General features: G+C 36.2%; 1 protein-coding gene across 6 annotated transcripts in view; it reads left to right on the top strand.

Moving 5' to 3' along the window:
- Positions 1-19876, top strand: part of LUC7L2 (LUC7 like 2, pre-mRNA splicing factor) — a 57949-nt gene that overhangs the window by 34529 nt on the left and 3544 nt on the right. For all 6 annotated transcript variants that reach the window (XM_047094685.1, XM_047094683.1, XM_047094689.1 and 3 more), the window contains 6 exons: positions 599-709; positions 4605-4748; positions 9984-10160; positions 12171-12262; positions 14946-14975; positions 18276-18467. In XM_047094685.1, the coding sequence (XP_046950641.1) occupies positions 599-709; positions 4605-4748; positions 9984-10160; positions 12171-12262; positions 14946-14975; positions 18276-18467 (746 nt within the window). The remainder of the gene's footprint in view (positions 1-598; positions 710-4604; positions 4749-9983; positions 10161-12170; positions 12263-14945; positions 14976-18275; positions 18468-19876) is intronic.

Raw genomic sequence — 19876 nt, forward strand, 5'->3', positions numbered from 1 at the left:
TTAAAAATATAAGGTGAAACTGGGTGTTTTAAGAAAATGCGTAAAACTCATTCAATGCATAAAACTCATTCAATGCATATATTCTTTTGAAAAGTATCTTTCCAGTAAATCCATAATGATTACAGAAACATCAATTTAAGCACATGAAAACCAACACATTTTTAATGTATATGAGGCCCTTTAATAATCTATAGAATTTTTATATTTGTTTTTTGCGTCTGTAAATATGTTTATATAGAAAGAGGGAGGATCTTAAATGCAATGTGGATTTTTTTAAGTTTATTTATTTTGAAGGCAAAAGGGGCAGAGACAAGGAGAGAGAATTCCAAGCAGGCTCCATGCAGTCAGCGTGGAGCCCGACACTGGGACTCAATCTCACTAACCAGAGATCATGTCCTGAGCCAAAATCAGGGGCTTTACCTTTCCTGGGAATTATTTATGTTTATTCCTTGCCAGTTTGATAGATGATGAGTAGTATTTTTATTATTGAATCTGCTTTTGTTACTTTTTTACTTTTATTTTAGCATTTAAAAAATACAGTTTTTAGTAAAGATACTTCTTAAGAAATATCTAATTGTCTTTTAATTAAACTTTGCAGGCTATGGATCATCTGCAGTCATTCATTGCAGATTGTGATCGAAGAACAGAAGTGGCCAAGAAAAGATTAGCAGAGACTCAAGAAGAGATTAGTGCTGAAGTGGCCGCAAAGGTAAGAATGTCAATAATTTCATTAGTACAAAGTATAGTTTCATCTCACTAATTTTAGCTTTTTATTTTGAAATAATTACTTGCACAGATTACAGAGACATATATAGGGAATTCTCTGAACTCTTCCTCTAGCCTCCCCTTAGATGTTTACATCTTATACAACTGTAGTACACCATGAAAGCCAAGATACTCATACCACTCCAATCACAACATTTTATTCAGATTTTACCAGTTATGTGTGCACTTGTGTGTGTATGTGTGTATAGCTCTGTGCAGTTTTATCACATGTGTAAGTAACTTGGGTAACTACCATCATAATTATGTTACTTCCCTGTAACATCAACCTTGAGACTCCCTCATATTACCTCTTTGTAACCATACCTGTTCCTCCTTTTCCCCTGTCTTCTGGAGACCTCCATCTCAATAATTGTTATTTTACTGAATATTATATAAATGGAATCATGTGTCCTTTTGAGAATGGTTCTTTTCACTCAGCACAGCTTCCTTGATTCATACAAGTTGTTGCATGTATCAGTAGTTTATTCCTTTTTTTTTTTCTGAGTAGTATTCTATGGTATGGATATATTACAGTTCAGCCACACATTGAAAGATGTTTGGGTTGTTTCCATTTACTGGGTTAACACCAATCAAACTGCAATAAGCATTTCATTTCTCTGGGATAAATGCCCAAGAATGCAATTTCTGGGTCATATGGTAAGTCCATTTTTAGTGCAACTCTTGATCTTGGGGTCATGAGTTCAAGCCCCACATTGAGTGTAGAGATTACACAAATAAATAAACTTTAAAAGTGCAAATAAGAAATGTAGAAAGAAAAGTACAGTAAATCCCAGTGGATTTGTAGTCATCAGTTTTTTGCTCATTTCATTATTTTAAAAGCAAATTCAGTATGTCACATGATACCACCTCTAAAACATAACCATAAAATCATATCCATAAAGCTATAAAGCTAGCAATAATTTTTTAATATTCCTTAATAACTAGAATGTGTTAATTTTTCATATATAGAGTTGATTTGTTCTAATGAGAATCCAAAAGAATTCCCTGTATTACAGTTTGATTTGATGACTTACTACTTAGTAACATTTTGTGCCATTCAAGATGGTACGTTTTATGAAAATGTAGAATGGAGGCAGAGTTACCCAGATAGTTTGGATGACAGCATTAAATCCACTTCTCAAGAAATGTATGTACAAAGGGAAATGGATTCTCCTCTTTGAGGAACGGTCTTTTGTTTTAAGTAATCTCTGCACCCAACTTGGGGCTCAAATTCATGACCTTGAGATCAAACGTTGCATGCTCTGCTGACTAAGCCAGCCAGGCACCCTGAGAACTTCTGAAAATTCTCTAAAGATGGGATCCTAAAGTGCAAGGATCTGATATCTCATGGTTGAAAAACACCCATCAGTGCTATCCTGGTTTATATGGCCTTGTATTGATTATTGATCACCACAAAAATGCTACTTAACAAATTACCTCAAAACTCAGTGACTTGAAACAGTAGTATTTAGCCTTTGAGTCTTCAGTCAATGATTCAGGCTGGGGGTGCCTGGGTGGTTCAGTCAGTTAAGCATCTGACTCTTGATTTCTGTTCACATCATGATTCATGAGATCGAGCCCCGCGTTGAGCTTTCCACTGATAGCATGGAGCCTGCTTGGGATTCTGTCTCTCCCTCTCTCTCTGCTCCTCCCTGCTCACACTCTTTCTTCCTCTCAAAATAAATAAATTTTGAAAAAGTGATTTAGGCTGAACTTGACTGGGAGGATCTTCATATCTCAGCTGGGCTTACTCACATGTCTTACAGTCGTCCAGAGGCTACTGAACCCAGAAGGCTAGCCTGGCCATGTTCTCATGGTAGTGGTAGAGGTGTAAAAAAAATGTCATAGCTCTGTCATACAAGTGCTTTTCATGCCTTTTCCTTCTGTCATGTTTGCTACTGTCCCGTTAGCTAAAGCCAGTTACGAGGCCAAATTCAGAATCAGAATGTGTATGATATTACTAGTTACATAACAAAGAAATGGATACAAGGAAAGGTAAAGAGTTTGGGGCATAATCCAATTTTTCTATGATGGATATTGAAAGAAAAATACCACTTTTGTTAAAGAGGTAAGAAAATGATAATAACATTGAGAATTTCTTCGAGGGATGAATATTTTGGATTGAAAGACATTTGAGAAGTAAAGATTATTGGCACACTAGTTTGTTGGGACTGGATGTCCACATCAAATTAAAATCTTAGCTAATATAATTGGCCATGTAGCCTGAATACTTAACTTTGTGGCCAAAATAAAGACGGTGTATGTATCATATACCATTAAAACAGTAGGAATGAACTAACTACACTCTCAGGATGATGGTGAGGAGGAGGAGGAGAAGGACAGAATCCCAAGGCAAGAATTAATCCCAGTGAAAAAACATTCACTAAGGCTAAGGGAGAAGGAGTGCTGTGGTCGTATAGTGACAAATCAGTAATGTGCTGTGTAGTGTATGTGCAACGCACATTTTCTCATTTCTCACAACTTTGTGAGATACTAGTATTCCTGCTTCTCAGATGAGGAAGTTGATTCAGGTTAAGTAATATGGTCAAACTTACACATCTGGTAATCGGTTGGGCAATAAGCTAAAACTGTTGGGACTCTAAAGTCATATCTTTGACTTAAAGCGTATGCACCAGTTCATTCCTGTAACTCCTTTTTTTTTTTTTTTTTGAGTCTATGCTGTTTCTTGGGCATTGGAAATACAAAGATGGGAAATATAAATAGCTATTTTGAAAGTGGTGTGGTAATGTATATAAAAGTAGTTGTTATAAAAGATACAAAGATGGTACAAAGGCGGCTTTGGCTCTCTCTGTTTATGATTAAGTAGGGTGAAATGTGTTGATTGATCAAGAATGCTTCGTGGAGGGGCACCTGGGTGGCTCAGTCGGTTAAGCGACCGACTCTTGATTTCAGCTCAGGTCATTCATGATCTTACGGTTCATGATCTGGAGCCCCACATCGGGCTCTGCACTGACAGTGTGGAGCCTGCTTGGGATTCTCTCCCTCCCTCTCTTTCTGCCCCTCCCTGGTTGCGTTTTCTCGTCTCTTAAAATAAATAAATAAATAGACATAAACAAGAAATAAAAAGGAATGCTTCACAGAATAATTGGATCTTGTTGAGTGAATAGACATACGTGAATTCAGGCAAGGGGAGATAAGGGATGATATCCCAGGAAGAGGGATGACATCCCTCTGCAGTCACAGAGGTAGAAAATTTTTATTTTTTATTATTTTTTATTTTTTTAACATTTATTTATTTTTGAGACAGAGACAGAGCATGAACGGGGGAGGGTCAGAGAGAGAGAGGGAGACACAGAATCTGAAACAGGCTCCAGGCTCTGAGCAGTCAGCACAGAGCCTGACACGGGGCTCGAACTCACATACCGCGAGATCGTGACCTGAGCTAAAGTCGGACGCTTAACCGACTGAGCCACCCAGGCGCCCCCACAGAGGTAGAAATTAAGAGTAAATTTGAGTAACTGGGTGTAACTACTATATTGTGTTGTGAAGTGGGGGAACAGCAAGAGATGGTTTGGAAAGGTACATAGGGCCAGATTGTGTGAAAAAAGATATTTTATACTTGGAATATACTGCCAAAGCAGAGGTTGGGAAGTAATAGTTTTAAATTGAGATTATTTGTATTCCTGACCTCACTGTAGTGAGAGCACGCAGGCTCAAAACATCCTCATATCCCACCAGTTCATGTATTATATGCTCAGAAAGCATTATTTGTACTCCTCTTGCTTTAGAGAACTTGTCTTTTCTGAGCATTTGTGAAATATTTTGAACTTTGATAATTGTGCTTTTTATTCATGATTTTCTTTTCTGTTGCTTTCTAGGCAGAACGTGTTCATGAATTAAATGAAGAAATTGGTAAGTTGTTGGCCAAGGTGGAACAACTAGGAGCTGAGGGAAATGTGGAAGAATCCCAAAAAGTAATGGATGAAGTAGAGAAAGCACGGGCAAAGAAAAGAGAAGCAGAGGTAATGAAATTCTTTATAGTATTATCTAGAGCCTTACTGTCCGTACTTCTTAACATATATTTAATTGGAAATTGCTGAAAAGTTAAAGCCAATTAAAAATTATTTTAATTAGCTGGTATCATACTAATGGATTATGTATCAAAAGTTGTGGGTTTGTTTTACTTTAGAGCCATTGACCTGTTGAAATTTGTAACTAGTAAATGAAATGAACTAAACTAGGTAGTCTTACAGAACAGTCACACACACACAACACACAGAGTGCATAAATGTCATAGTGATACCTTCCCCTCCCCCAGCTTAACACCATGGCAACCATTGCATTTCTTCTCTTCCTACCTCAGTACAAACATAGTACTTTGGCAGCCTCCTCTTATGCTTTCTTCACAGCACAGGTCAAAATCTAATGTCTGAAGACAAAGTTCTATTTTGTTTTGCCCACCTGATGTTTTTTAGAAAGCTGGATACCTTCAGATGAGGTTGTATTCTCCCATTTTACCATAGTGTCCATTGCTCTTAACTGTATCACACCATGGTTTAATTTTTCTTATTCTGTCCTCTTTTAGATAACTGATTTTAGCCCATTTACTGCTGTAAATTTTCTTCTACACACGATTGTAGCTGTATCCCACAAATTCACATGTTGTATTTTTATTTTTATTCAATGCAAATATTTGCTAATATTGCTTGTGATTTCTTCCTTGATCTATGGGTTATACAGGAGTGTGTTATTATATATTTGTTTTTTTCTAAATATTTTTCTTTTCTGATTTTAATTTAGTTCTCTTGCAGTCAGAGAACATTGGTGTGATTTTAGGTCTCTTAGATATGTCAGTACTTGTTTTGTGTCCTGAATTTAGTCTTGGTAAATGTTCCATCTGCATTTTAAAAGAATGATATTCTCCCTTGTTAAATGGAGTGTTCTGTAAATGTCAGTTGAGTCAGGATGGTTGATTAATTGTTCAAATCTTTACACATCCTATTGATTTTCTGTTTATTTACTGAGAGGAATATTCAAGTCTCTACCTCTAATTGTGGATTTATCTTTTTCAGTTTTGTCAGTTTTTGCTTCATGTATTTTGAAACTATTATTAGGCTAATACACCTTTAGGTTTGTTGTGTCTTTTTGAATAATTGGGCCCTTTATTATTTTGAACTGTCCTAGTAATGTCTTTTGCTTTCAAATCTTGATCTGATATTAATAAGGTCTTTTTAGCTTTTTTTAGATGTTAAAGTTGTATACTGTAAACTCCAGAGAAACCACTGGAGGGGAAAAAAGTATAATAGTAGAAATAAAATGGAGTCCTAAATAATACTTAATCCAAAAGAAGGCAGGAGAAAAGGAACAAACAACAGATTGGACATAGAGAAAATAAATAGCATAGTGGTGTACCGATAATTATGTTAAATGTAACCCAGTGTACCAATAATTACATTAAATGTAAATGGTCTAAATATTCCACCTAAAAGGCAAAGATTGTGAGACTGGATTTTTTTTTTTTAAAAAGCAAGAGCTAGCTATAATAAATCTACTTTAGGGGCAGTAGGTGGCTCAGTCAGTTACGCTTCCGAGTTTGTCTCAAGGTCATGATCTCACGGCTTGTGAGTTCAAGTCCCACTTTGGGTTCTCTGCTGACAGCTCAGAGCCTGGAGCCTGCTTCAGATTCTGTGTCTCCCTCTCTCTCTGCCCCTCCCCTGCTTGCACTCTCTCAAAAATAAATAAACTTTAAAAAAAAAAACAACTACTTTAAAGTGTTTATTTTGAGAGCGAGAATGCATATGAGCAGGGGTGGGGCAAAGAGGGAGAGAGAAAATCCCAAGCGGAGTCTCTGCTGTCAGCACAAAGCCCAGCGTGGGGCTTGGTCCCATGAAGCATGAGATCATGACCTGCACCAAATGCACCAAAATCAAGAGTCGGACGCTTCACCGACTGAGCCACCTAGTCTCCCCTGGAATCTACTTTAAATATAAATATATATTAAAGGTAATAGGATGGAAAAGAATATGCTGTGTAACCTTCTTAGTATTTTTGAAGTCTTAATATTGAGGATTTCTTTATTATTTTTTTTAACTTAGATTTTATATTTTTATTACCTATTTTTTTTTTAAATAGAATTGATTGTCAGTAGATTCCCATGATTCATCACTTACATACAACACCCAGTGCTCAGCCCCAACAAGTGCCCTCCTCAATGCCTATCACCTATTTTCCCCTCTCCTCCGCCCCCCTCCCCCAACCCTCTGTTCTCTGTAATTAAGAGTCTCATATGGTTTTCCTCCCTCTCTGTTTGAAACTGCTTTTTCCCCTTCCCTTCCCCCATGGTCTTCTGTTAAGTTTCTCAAATTAGCATTTCTTGAAATGTAATTAATACCAATCCAGAAAATAAACACTGAATTTTTGTATTTTAAATGTTTATTTTGAGAGGAAGTGCACGCACGAGCAAAAGAGCAGAAGGAGAGGGAGAGAGAGAAAATCCCAAGCAGACTTCTCATTGCTAGCACAGAGCCCGATGTAGGGCTTGATCTCACGAACCATGAGATCATGACCTGAGCCAAAATCAAGAGTCAGATGCTTAACTGACTGGGCCACCCAGTTGCCCCAATTTTTAAATGCAGAGTATTTTATAGCTCATTTCCCCCAAAGACTCTGGTAGCGAACATAGTGATATTATTACTTGCATGTTTTGTTTTCATGAAATTTCATGCATATGTATTTGAAGATTTTCTAGTATCACACAGTGGCTTAACGTCTTTAATCTGTTATATTTTGTCTGCATTTGATTTTTACTAAGGACAGTACTTTAAAAAATGTGCTTGCCCATTTTATATTGTGTTCAACTGCACATAAAAGAAAACTTAACTTACAGTGGGTTAACCAAAAAAGGGTTTTGTTGTTCTCCTTTAGTAAATACTCGTGGTTAGGGAGTCTAGGGCTGATATGGCAGCTCCATGATTCCATCTAGTATACAAGTTACTTACACCTTTATGTTCAGCCATCTTTATTATATGGATTCATCTTTATGTTTATCATTTTTTGGCGGTAATATGGCCACTATGCCTAAAGCCTTTCTACTGCATAACTAGAAAAAGGAATAGTAAGGCACAAAAATTGAGTTGACTTGCCTCTGTGTATCATGTGTTTGTGTTTATCTTTTTTAAAAACTTTTATTTTGAAATATTTCCAGAGATGCAAAAGAAATAGTGTAAGGAATGCCCCTATATCCTTCACGTGGACTCCAAATATTAACATTTTTACCACATTTCCTTTTTTTTCTCCTATTGTATGTGTATTGTATGTGTAATGTTTGACATTAAGTTATAGCTGTGAAGCCTCTTTATCCCCAAATACTCCAATGTGTATTTACTAAAAACAAGGATATTTTATTACATAAATGCAGTATAGTGATTTGAATCAGAAATTAAGATTAATACAATACTATTAATTGGAAGACTTTATTCAGATTCTTCTGAATTGTCCCAATAATGTTCTCTTTTATTAAAATTTTTTTCTTTGGGACCCCTAGGTGTCTTAGTCTGTTAAGTGTCTGACTCCTGATTCTGGCTCAGGTCATGGTCTCACGGTTTGTGGGTTCCAGCCCTGCATTGGGCTCTGTGCTGATGGTGTGGATCTTGCTTGGATTCTCTCTTTCTCTCTCTCTCTCTCTCTCAAAATCAGTGAATAAACATAAAAATTTTTTTTCTTTGTTTAAGGTCCAGTTCAAGATCATATGCTGCATTTATTTGTTCATGTTCCTCTAGCCCTCTTTAATGTGGAACTTTAGTCTTTGGCATGATCTTGACAGTTTTGAAAAGTACAGGCTAATTATTTTGTAAAATGTTTTTCAGTTTGGGTTTGTCTGATTTTCTTCTTGATTAGAATTTTGACAGGAGTACCATTTAAGTAATGTTATATGCATCAGAAGGCACATGCTAGTAATTTGTCCCATTTCTGGTGATATTGCCTCTTTTTCGACTGTGAAGTTACAGTGCTTTCCTTTTTGTAATAAGTGTCTTGGTATTGACACTTTTTTCTTTTTTTTAATGTTTATTTTTGAGAGAGAGACAGCATGCAAACAGGGAAGGGGAAGAGAGAGAGGGAGACACAGAATCTGAAGCCAGCTCCAGGCTCAGAGCCTGATACAGGGCTCAAACTCAAATGGTGAGATCATGACCTGAGCTGAAGTTGGATGCTTAACCAACTGATCCACCCAGGCGTCCCTTGGTATTGACATTTTTGAAACTGTAAATATTGTTTCCCATCACTTCTGATCCACAGGTGATAACAGCCATTAGTGATTTTTTTTCTCAGCTTACTGACTCCCTTTGAAAGAACTTTTCTATATATTCCCTCCAGCAATGTCCACTTAAATATCTCTAAAGCCAAAGCTGCATAAAGGCTTGGAAATAGAATTTTTTTGTTTTTAAGTTTTTTTTTTAATTTATTTTGAGAGAGAGAGTGCATGCACATGCTCAAGCAGAGCTGGAGGGCAGAGAGAGGGAGAAAGAATCCTAAGTAGGCTCCACACCATCATTGCAGAGCCTGATGTGGGGCTCTATCTCACGAATCAAGAGTTGGACGCTTAACCAACTGAGCCACCTAGGTGCCCCAAGAAATGTAATGTTTTTTAGGTAGAGAGGTGGCTGTGTCAGACGATAACCAGAATATTTTCAGTAAGGAAAAATGATTGAGTGTAAGACATCTTACTCTTGTTAAGGCACTTCCTCTCATTGCTTATAGAACTATTGCTTTTGGTGGAAATGTTATCATTTGTATGCCCTGTCCATATTTCCAAAGGGAAAAGAAATGACCTGTGGGTAAGAAGGCAGTAGAAGGAAACTGTAATAATACCAAAGACATTCATTCCCTCTCTGCCAGTGTGGGTGACTTTTTTCTTGATCCTTCACTGATGTATATAGTTTTGGGGTTGCTTCGTTTCATTTTTAACAAAAATTGCAGAAAAGAAAACCCAGAACACTGAGAAGGCCTTTCCGAAAGTCGTGTTCTATGTCATGGTAGAATTCTTACAGTAGTTCTTGGCAAAATACAGTTTACTTCCATTGGATAGGTCCCAAGGACAGAGGATGAGGGTAATGGAAAACCCATGATTTTCATAACAAAATAGCCATACTTTTGTGTATTCATCAGAAAACTTTTCTTTATATGTACATAGTGTATTTTGTGTAGTGATATGACTCAGTGAGGTTTATATGAATATTGTTTTTCTCACTTTTGTTCAGGAAGTTTATAGGAATTCTATGCCGGCTTCCAGTTTCCAACAACAGAAACTTCGAGTCTGTGAAGTCTGCTCTGCCTATTTAGGTCTTCATGATAATGATAGACGACTGGCTGATCATTTTGGGGGTAAACTGCACCTGGGATTTATTGAAATAAGAGAGAAACTTGAAGAATTAAAGGTACATTGGTAAATTAATATCCTTCACTTTATCTAATTTAATCACTCGTTTTGATATGTATTAGTTATCTTTTTGTGTAATATCTTGGCTGAAATTCTGCTAACAATTCATACCAAATAGAGTAGGATTATAAATGGAGATAACAGCTGGTTTAATGGATGATGTCTGAAAAACAGACTTTAAATACTGTCCCCTTATTTTGGGGGATAGTGTTTTGTGTTGGATAGGACATTGAATTAGGAATCTTGCAAACTGAGTTCTGAACTAATTGTTTCATACAAATTCCCCCAAAATTTTTATTCTATTTTCTATAAAATAAACAGTATAATATTTACTTTAATTTTTTTTAATGTTTATTTTTGAGACAGAGACCGAGCGTGAACAGGGGAGGGGCAGCGAGAAAGGGAGACACAGAATCCGAAACAGGCTTCAGGCTCTGAGCTATCAGCACAGAGCCCAACGCAGGGCTCGAACCCATGAACTGTGAGATCATGGCTGAGCCAAAGTCGGATGCTTAACCAACTGAGTCACCCAGGTGCCCCGTTATAATATTTACTTTAAAGGAAGATTGAGAAAATGAGTCTAGTATTTTTTTGAAATATTTTGCAGTTCTTCATAACAAGCTTGTAGGACCTCTAGTTTTATTTTATGCTCCTACTCCTGTTTCAGAAAGGAATTAGAATGAAACCTATCTTTAAAAAAAGGACAGTTATTATCACTTAACATATGTATACCACTATTGTGAGAAAGGCAGTATAGTTCCTACTTGTGCTGAATTCTTTTGAGAAGACAGGAAAACAACAAACAGGGTATTTCTAAAGAGGTTAAAGATCAGAATAAATGGATATAGTCCATTTACTTTTCAAGAATCTGGTGTGGCTAGTTTTATTTGTTGTTTTTTTTCTTTTTTTACATTTATTCAGTTTTGAGAGAGACAAGCATGCGAGTGGGGGAGGGGCAAGAGAGAGAGGGAGACACAGAATCTGAATCAGGCTGCAGGCTCTGAGCTGTCAGCACAGAATCCGATGCAGGGCTTGAACTCACAAACTGTGAGATCATGACCTGAGCCAAAGTCAGACAGTTAACTGACTGAGCCACTCAGGTGCCCCTGATGCAGCTAGTTTTTTAAAAATTTTGGCACTGTAGCATTTTGTTATGAGTAGGAGACTGGCTCAAAGGTGGCAATCACTGGATAGTGACTTTTATTACTGAAATTAACCCAAGATCTATAGTTTCACATTTAAAATAATGTGGAGTCAGAAACACTTAGGGACGTCTCTGTATTTGTAATTAACAGTGAGCTCTTCTAAGTATTCTGAGTAACTGGGATGATTTGGGGTAAGTTTTTTTAAATGACTAAGTTTCACTATTTCACATGGTTACTGGGGTCTAAGTTAAAACTCAAAAATAGTACTGTTTGGGAATCTTTGCAGATACAGAGCTAGCAACAGGACTATTTAGCTTTTTACTGGTACTTTTTGAAGCAGCAGAATTGAGGTGGTAATTGGAAGTGACAGAAGACATTTTTATTTTGGAAATCATAGAGAATGGGAGCTTATAGTGATTTATAGTGCTTAATGTTCTTTAAAAAATACAAAATAGGTGTACCTCGCTGGCTCAGTTGGCATGGCATATTCCTCTTGATCTCAGGGTCGTGAGTGTAGAGATTACTGGAAAAAAAAAAAGACTTGAAATATACAAAGTAATGCTTGAAAATATTCAAAGGAGAAAAGTCTTGTAGAAATGATTTTGAAATATTAAGTCACGAAGAAACATGAAATTTTACAAATGTTCCCCAGAAGGGGGGAAGAAACATTTTGGAAACTAGACTTGCATAATGATTTTACCCAGTAAAACTTTTAATTGAACTGTTAATTAAACAGATTTTGATGTTACCTGTGCTATATTGGGAACCACATGTCGTAGAGTGTAGGATAATTCTTATTAAGAATGGACTCAGTAACTAATGCTTCTCATTTTTTATTATTTGAATTGTCATTGTCTTTTAAGAGAGTTGTAGCTGAGAAACAGGAGAAAAGAAATCAGGAACGCCTGAAACGAAGAGAAGAAAGAGAGAGAGAAGAAAGGGAGAAGCTGAGGAGGTATGGAGTGATGAACTGAATAGTCCAACTATCTGATGTTGAATGTCCCTGGCTCTAAAAAGAGATGTGATTAATACAGGATTTTCGGTGTTACTAAATCTGCATGTGGGAAATTTCTGTTTACTCTTAAAAGTATTACTATGTGAAACAGTGTTGATAAAAATGTTAACTTACAGCCATTTAAATCAGGGTGATTTCCTTCAACATGTATGGAAGAGTGAGTAAAGAGTCACATCCTTATTTTTTGTAAGATTTACTACAAAGCTCTTTCTAGCCCTCTGGTTTTCATAATGGCTGCGTTTGTACCAGATTGGTATAAAACTATTTTTATTTTTGTGATCTGCTTTATTCTTAGTTTGGGTTTTGTTTGTTTCATTGGTTATCTTACATTGTGCTTTGATTCTATATTTCTTCAGTTCTAGGAGCTATAAACTTTTAAGATTGTATTAATTTAATAATAGCTAAATGTATGCAATTTTTATATTGGTATTCATTAGTTGATAAAGTCATATTCTTCATATTTAGTAAACATTTAAACATTAATGTTCTGAGCCACTTTTACCCATTGGCAGCAAATTGTGTGGCATCGTGGTGGGAACCTTCTTTGAACTCACGTACATAACTTCTTTAACAACTTCAGGATGGACAGATATGCCACAAAAGAATTATGTGTAGTTCTCATTTATAGTGTTTCCTTAATTGTATTACACATCTCTGGAAGTTAAATACTTCCCAGCAGATTTTGTGCCTAATTAAAACCCTTTATGATATGTGACTTGGTCATGGCAACTTCCCCCAGGCTTTGAGCATGTTTTACCATAGTCTCTTTCAAGATGTTTAAACTAACTTTGTGTTACATGACTTGTAGCAGGTAATATTTTTGCACTGCAGTGAAGAAATGAAACAAAACTACACTTCCCTTTTTAAGGGGAGTGCTGTCGTATATCCATTGATATATATGTTCTTCATTTACCATAAATTTTACCTCATAGCTCTATCACTGTTCTCTTTTGTGTACACTGATTTTCTGTGGGAATATTGCTTAGCTTTATAAGACTGTATAAATGGCATTAGAAATCTCATTTTAAAATTCTGAATATAGTGCCACTAATTTATATAATTCAACTGAAATGATAGTTGGATGAGAACAAAAATTCTTTGCCATGACTGCATTTTCACATCTATGGCCGACAAGAAAGTGTACCACATCTTACTCCTTTGTTGCCAACTGGCAAATTTCTTTTAACATCGATGGTAAAATGTGACGCTATTTCAGAAATGTGTTTGAAGTTTTCTTTTTTTTAACCTGTGAACTTGAGGAAGTATCAGAACTAAGAATGAAAGATGAGAAATTACAAGCAAGTACGGAGTTATACAAGATGGGATTCCAGCTATGGTATTGAAAAGGATAACGATAAAAACTACTATTACTTACTGAGTGCCTGTTATGTACCAGGCCTGTGCTACGAATTGGCCTATATTCGTTCATTTAATCCTTACAATTGCCTGTGAAATTTACATTGCTGTGCTGCTTGTGCAAATGGCAAACAAAGCTGAGGGAAGATATCTATTATCTGTCTGGGTCACAGGTAGTGATGCAGCTGAGTTAAAACTTGAATCAGGATGAGTCCAAAGCTCATCCTTCAGTTGTGCTGTGTCTTCCCCACAAGACACCCATGGTTTCCTAGTAACCACAGTACTAGCCATTACTATTTATTGAGTGTTAATTATATGCCAAGAAATGTGAAGAGTGCTTTAATAAGGGTATCATGTGTCATGTTAAGAAAGATATTGTAAGATTGAGTTGGGTGTTGTAGCGATTACGTTATGAGGTTATAGTTCAAAAGTGAATATATCTCAGATAATAGAAATTTTACCCTGTTCCCACAGGGAAAGAAAAGATGACAGAGATATAAATAACGAATTTTTTCCAGGCTGGGAAGTATTTCCTGGGGAATTAGTGAATGGTTATTTATTGTGGTTTTTACTCCCAGGATCATGTTTTTTTTCTCTTTTTTTTTTGTAATTAAAAAGAAAATTTTTTTTAATGTTTATTTTTGAGAGAGACAAAGCATGGGTCGGGGAGGGGCAGAGAGAGGAAGACACAGAATCCGAAGCAGACTCCAGGCTCTGAGCTGTCAGCACAGATCCTGACATAGGGCTTGAATCACAAACCATGAGATCATGACCTCAGCTGAAGTTGGATGCTTTACTGACTAAGCCACTGAGGTGCCCCTCCTAGGAGTGTATTCTCTTAGAGAGCTAGGTATCCTAGATAGGGGATCTCATATGCCAAGGTGGGGAAGTCTGTACGGTTTGTGGTGTATTTTGGAAAAATTTGCACACGTTCATATGTGTTTCATATTTATAGAATGAAAAGGTAAGAAATCAGGGGGTGCCTTGGGGGCTCCTTCGGTTGAGCATCTGACTTTCGGTTTTGTTTGACTCAGGTCATGATCTCTCGATTTGTGGGATCAAGCCCCGCATCAGGCTCTGCACTGACATTATGGAGCCTGCTTGGGATTCTCCCATCTCTTCATCTCTCTCTGCCCCTCCTGCACTCTCTTTCCCTCAAAATAAATACACATTTTAAAAGATTAGAAATCAGGAAGAATGTAATTTTAACAGTGCATTGAACTTTTTATTAGTCTTTTTTTCTAAAAATAGATACTCTTTTTTTCAGGTCTCGATCACATAGCAAGAATCCCAAAAGGTAAGTTTTACACAAAATGTACATAAGTATTGAAGTTGGGTTTTTTCCAGATGTTGTTTTCATAGATTAAATATTTTTTAAAAATGAATGAGAATTAATAGAGTAGTACTCTTAATTTCTTTTGTAGTTCAAGTATGGGCATTTTGTTTTAAGATGAAACTGGTCAGAAGGTACTCATGAACTACAGCCTAATTTTATTGGAGTAATATATACAGTGCCCTGGAGTTAAAGGGAAAACTAAAAACATTGGGGCGCCTGGCTGACTCAGTTGGTAGAACATGCAACTATTGATCTCAGGGTTGTAAGTTCAAGACCCACGTTGGGCATAGAGCCTATTGGACAACAAAAAAAGGGAAAGCTAAAAATATTTTAGAATATTTCTTTGAAATCTTTAGAAGTGCAGGCTAAATATGCGACAATAATTTTCGTGGTGCATGTAAGAAACAGATCAAAGTAAGGAGGGAGGATGTAGGGTGTACCTGTTGAAAATATAAGCAGGTTGAATAGTGAATACCTTTTTGAAAGAGGGATCCATAGTGAGATATTGAAGGGAAACTGAAATGTTTATTAGTTTATACCCTGGTCTTCACTTTATATGTTTATTGCTTATAACTTTGTACCGAGATCACAAAAAACTTCAGAGGGGCACTTATATCTTTAAAGAGGACAAGAGAACACTTTCTTTTTAAAGCTTTGACATTAATATTTGACGTCTTTTTGAAGACATTCTTTAAAAGTTTTAGTAGTTGCTAATTTTTTTCTGAGAAAGGTGGGGAAGCATGGTGTATGTCGTCATTTTTTAGATTTTTTGTGTGCAATTTTCATTCCTATCCTTGAGTCGTTCTTGTGAGCCATCCCCACTTAGAATGCCCTTTGTCATTCTTTGTCAAATCTTACAATTTTTCTTGTTCAGATAACTACTTTCTGAAACCTTTGGAGTACTCTTAACTCTAAAGTTAATTATTTCTCAAGAACTTTTCCCTGTATACTAGAGCATTTGCTGTTATGAAAGAAAAACCTGCATTTCTTTTAGATGCCCCATAGTACTTTTTAGGATCTTTCAGTGATGTGTTTCTGCTCCAAACACTAAAAAACTAATAAAAGGGACCAGTTGTGTCAGCCAGTTTATATTGTTGTTTCTGAAATCTAGGATGAATAGGAACATTAAATGTTGATAGTGTTCTTGTTTACCAGTTGATTAATGCAAATTAGTCCCTTTGTTGAAAAGATATTTAAACTGTTTGTACATAGAAAGTCTTCAGATATTGAGGCCAGAACGTTAATTTCTACCATTGTACTCCAAGGCACTTTTCTATACTTGGCCAATCCCCTTCTCTACCTCAATCTGTTTTTCATACATCAATCAGAATATGCCCTTTAAAAAGTGAAATAAATTACGTCAGCCAAAAGGTATTCCATTTCACTTAATGAGAAGTGGAAATCCTTGCCATAGCTTTTAAGTAATCGATCTGAGATTGGGGTAAGTAGGTACCAGTTTATGTCTTGTGTCAGCATATTTATTAATAGCTCGCCCTTGCTTTTTATATAATTAACCATTGAAAGCATCCTAGTTTGAATGATATGGTACTTGGTCATTTTGCCCTTAAAACCCTGAATTATTCCCCTTGCTGACTTCATTCCAGCCAACAGATCTTTTAGTCCTTCAATATGCTGAACTTTCTCCTACCTCCGACCGAGCTTTTGCCCCTGTGTTCCCTCTACCTGAAGCAACCTTCTTTGAGATGGCTGATTACCTTATTTTGTCTTTGCTTAAATGCTATTTTACCAGAAAAGCCTTTCCTGCCTATTCTGTAAAAAGATTACAATCTTATTTCTCTGTCCATCTTTACCTTTTTAATATAACCTTTGTTTACTAGCCGACTTACAGTATTTACTGCTTACATATCTGTGTGGAATTCTGTGTGGAATAGAACCTCCATGAGGTTAAGGACTTTGCTTTATTTGCTGCTCAGTCTTCCTAGTACTTAGTGCAAGATGCACCCAGTAAATACTTTTTAAATGAACGACTAATTATCTAGAATTTTGTAAAAGAGGAATGAAATTATGCATTGAAAGACATAAATTCATTATAGCTCAAAATGAGTGACTAAATCCCATTTAATTAAACTTGCATTGAATGAATTTTATGTTCTTTTCCCTATGCTGCTTTTCAGAGAGATTTTATTCAGTTGTGGAAATATTCGTTCAACCGTAGTTGATGCTGGGTCCACTCTATATGCCTTCTTTTGAATATAAATGTTGACATAAGCTGAATGCTTTTAAACTTGATTTAATAATCACTTGAAAATGAGCTCGGTTTGTAAATTGTATCACCTGAATAATATGCTTTTGAATTTATTAAATTATGAGAAAACATATTTTTAAAGTGACTTTAACAATTTTTTAACTGCTTTATTAAGGTATAATTTACATGCCGTAAGTTCAGCCATTTTAAGTGTATAAGTCCATTAGTTATAGTTATGCAATGTCCATGTCAAGTTTAGATCATTGCTATCACTCTAAAAAGGGACAGTTAGAACAAAGTTTCATATCTTTCTTCCTGCTTGGTTTCCGTCACTTACCACACACACATGTTGTGAGTTTTGTGACCCAGTGGAAGCTCCAGAAGTGTTTTTCCTTCTAGCTACTTCAAAATGTTTTTCCTTGACTATAGTCCTATGTACTCACACTTTTTTTTTTATGATTAAAGTTCTCTAAAATGATTTATACATGTTTTTTTCCTTCCCAAGCTAAGTACTGCTTACAAGAGAACAGCCTTACTGTGTTGATTACACTGTGACTAGGCATATTGTGGACATTAAAACTTATTTTGATGGTCATAAGATACAACCTTTTAAATTCAGAGTTACATTGTCCTAAACACTGATCTCTCTTATGCCTCTCCTCCCTTTTTTATCCATGTCCATCAGATACATACTTTAGAAACAAAGTATACCAAAAAAATTTTAGAAATTATTTAAATGAACTACAAATCTCTAATAAATCATCTAGATAGTACAATCCCTGGCATATAGTAGTGGTATAGATTTAATTTTTATTATATTCTTGATATAAATTTATACGATATTTATTGACCTTTAAGAACTAATGTTTCATTTGGAAATTGCAGTATGTAGTTATTTAACATACCAGCATTTTACTTTGGTGTAGATGTAGCTGACTTGAAATAGAACTAGCATCAAGCTTACTGAGCGATTGTTTCTCTTTGAAGAAGAGGCTTTAGCAAATGAGAAGTGCATTGCTGAGAAAGCTAAAAACTAAAGCAAACGGGTTTTGTAGGTCCAGGTCCAGAGAGCATCGCAGACACCGGTCTCGCTCCATGTCACGGGAACGGAAGAGGAGAACTCGCTCCAAATCTCGGGAGAAACGCCATCGCCACAGATCCCGCTCTAGCAGCCGAAGCCGCAGCCGTAGCCACCAGCGAAGTGGGCACAGTTCTAGAGACAGGAGCAGAGAGCGATCCAGGAGGAGGTACTGAGGTGTCCATAAGAGGATATGGAACTACCTTTATTAAAGGTTTACACTTGGAATACTATTGGTTTGAGACTTGCATCTGGTAACATGTACACATTTGTGTGTGAGTTTGTAACATTTTTTCCCCTGATTATATGGGTAGTTAAATAATACACTTAGGAGCCAGAGTAAAGAAATTGGAACCGATATGGGCAGAGGTTATTGCTTTTTCTCTGCTTAGTGTGTCTTGGGGAAAAAAAAGTACTTTGTGGACAATTTTAGGTACCAGTACCAATTTTTTTCAGTATGTATTGGCGCATTAGGGGCTTTAAGAAGTCCTTTCATTTAAAGAGTTTATCTTTGTTTGACTTCTGTTTTCCAAACTTCTTTTGAGCTGGTGCACTTTTTCAGAGCAGACACATTCTGGTATATTGTTTAATCTGCACTCTAGGTATGCGTTGCTATATACAGTTAGCTTGGTGGGGCAGACTTAGACTCTTAAGGAGGGTAGACTTTCTTGGCATGGAAATTTAAAGGTTGCAAGGATGTGGTGTGTTTAAGGACCTGAAACTATATTCAGGATAAAGGATTAGTATGTGGTGGTGGAGCCTTAAGTACACACAGGCTACATCGACCAAGCTCCCAAAACTTCTCAGGTCACAAGATGGTCTTTAAAAGCCAGGTCATTTCTATGGCACATAACCCATGCTTAAAATTGCTTTTTTCTTGAGAACTCTTAACTATGTATGTGATAAATCTTTTTTGAGTGCCTAGCACCTACTAGTCTTAAATTTTCTATCAATTACTCTGCATAAAGCCCATGAGAGAATCCACATAAAGGTGGTAAAAATTTTTTGTTTGGGTGTGGGGTGGGAGGGAGGGAAGCCTTTGTTTGAAATCACTCACAAGCAGAGTTAATAGGTTAATACGATTTCACTAAATATTTTCTTATATTCTTACCTTGTTCTAAGTAGGTCTCTCCCCCCACCCCCAGCTTCATTGAGTTATAATTCACAAAATTATAAGATATTTAAGGTGAACATTGTGGTGATTAGATATATATATATATACACACATTATAAAAGGGGTCCCACCATGGGTTAATTAACCTATCCTTCACCTCAGCTGTTTTTCCTTTTTTTTTTTTTTTTTTCTCTCCAGTGAAAAGATTTAAGTTCTCTTATTAGGACATTAAGTAGTTCTTCAGTTAACTTTTAATCAGTAAGAGTCATATACTTGCTTCTATACTAGGCCTACTAAAAAAAGAAGTGTAACAGTTGAGCAATTTTTTCAAGTTAGAACACAAGACTAACATCTTTGACAGTAAACAGACTGATCTCATACTTAACCTATAAAGTGCTAAAGTATACATCAAAATAATACAGGAGTTTAGATGAGGGAAATACCAGAGAAGTAAAAAAATGGGT

The sequence above is a fragment of the Lynx rufus genome, unplaced genomic scaffold (assembly GCF_022079265.1).
Source record: "Lynx rufus isolate CCGP_SWC_20201006 ecotype Redwood Valley unplaced genomic scaffold, mLynRuf1.p SCAF_4, whole genome shotgun sequence".
NCBI classification, from domain to species: domain Eukaryota; kingdom Metazoa; phylum Chordata; class Mammalia; order Carnivora; family Felidae; genus Lynx; species Lynx rufus.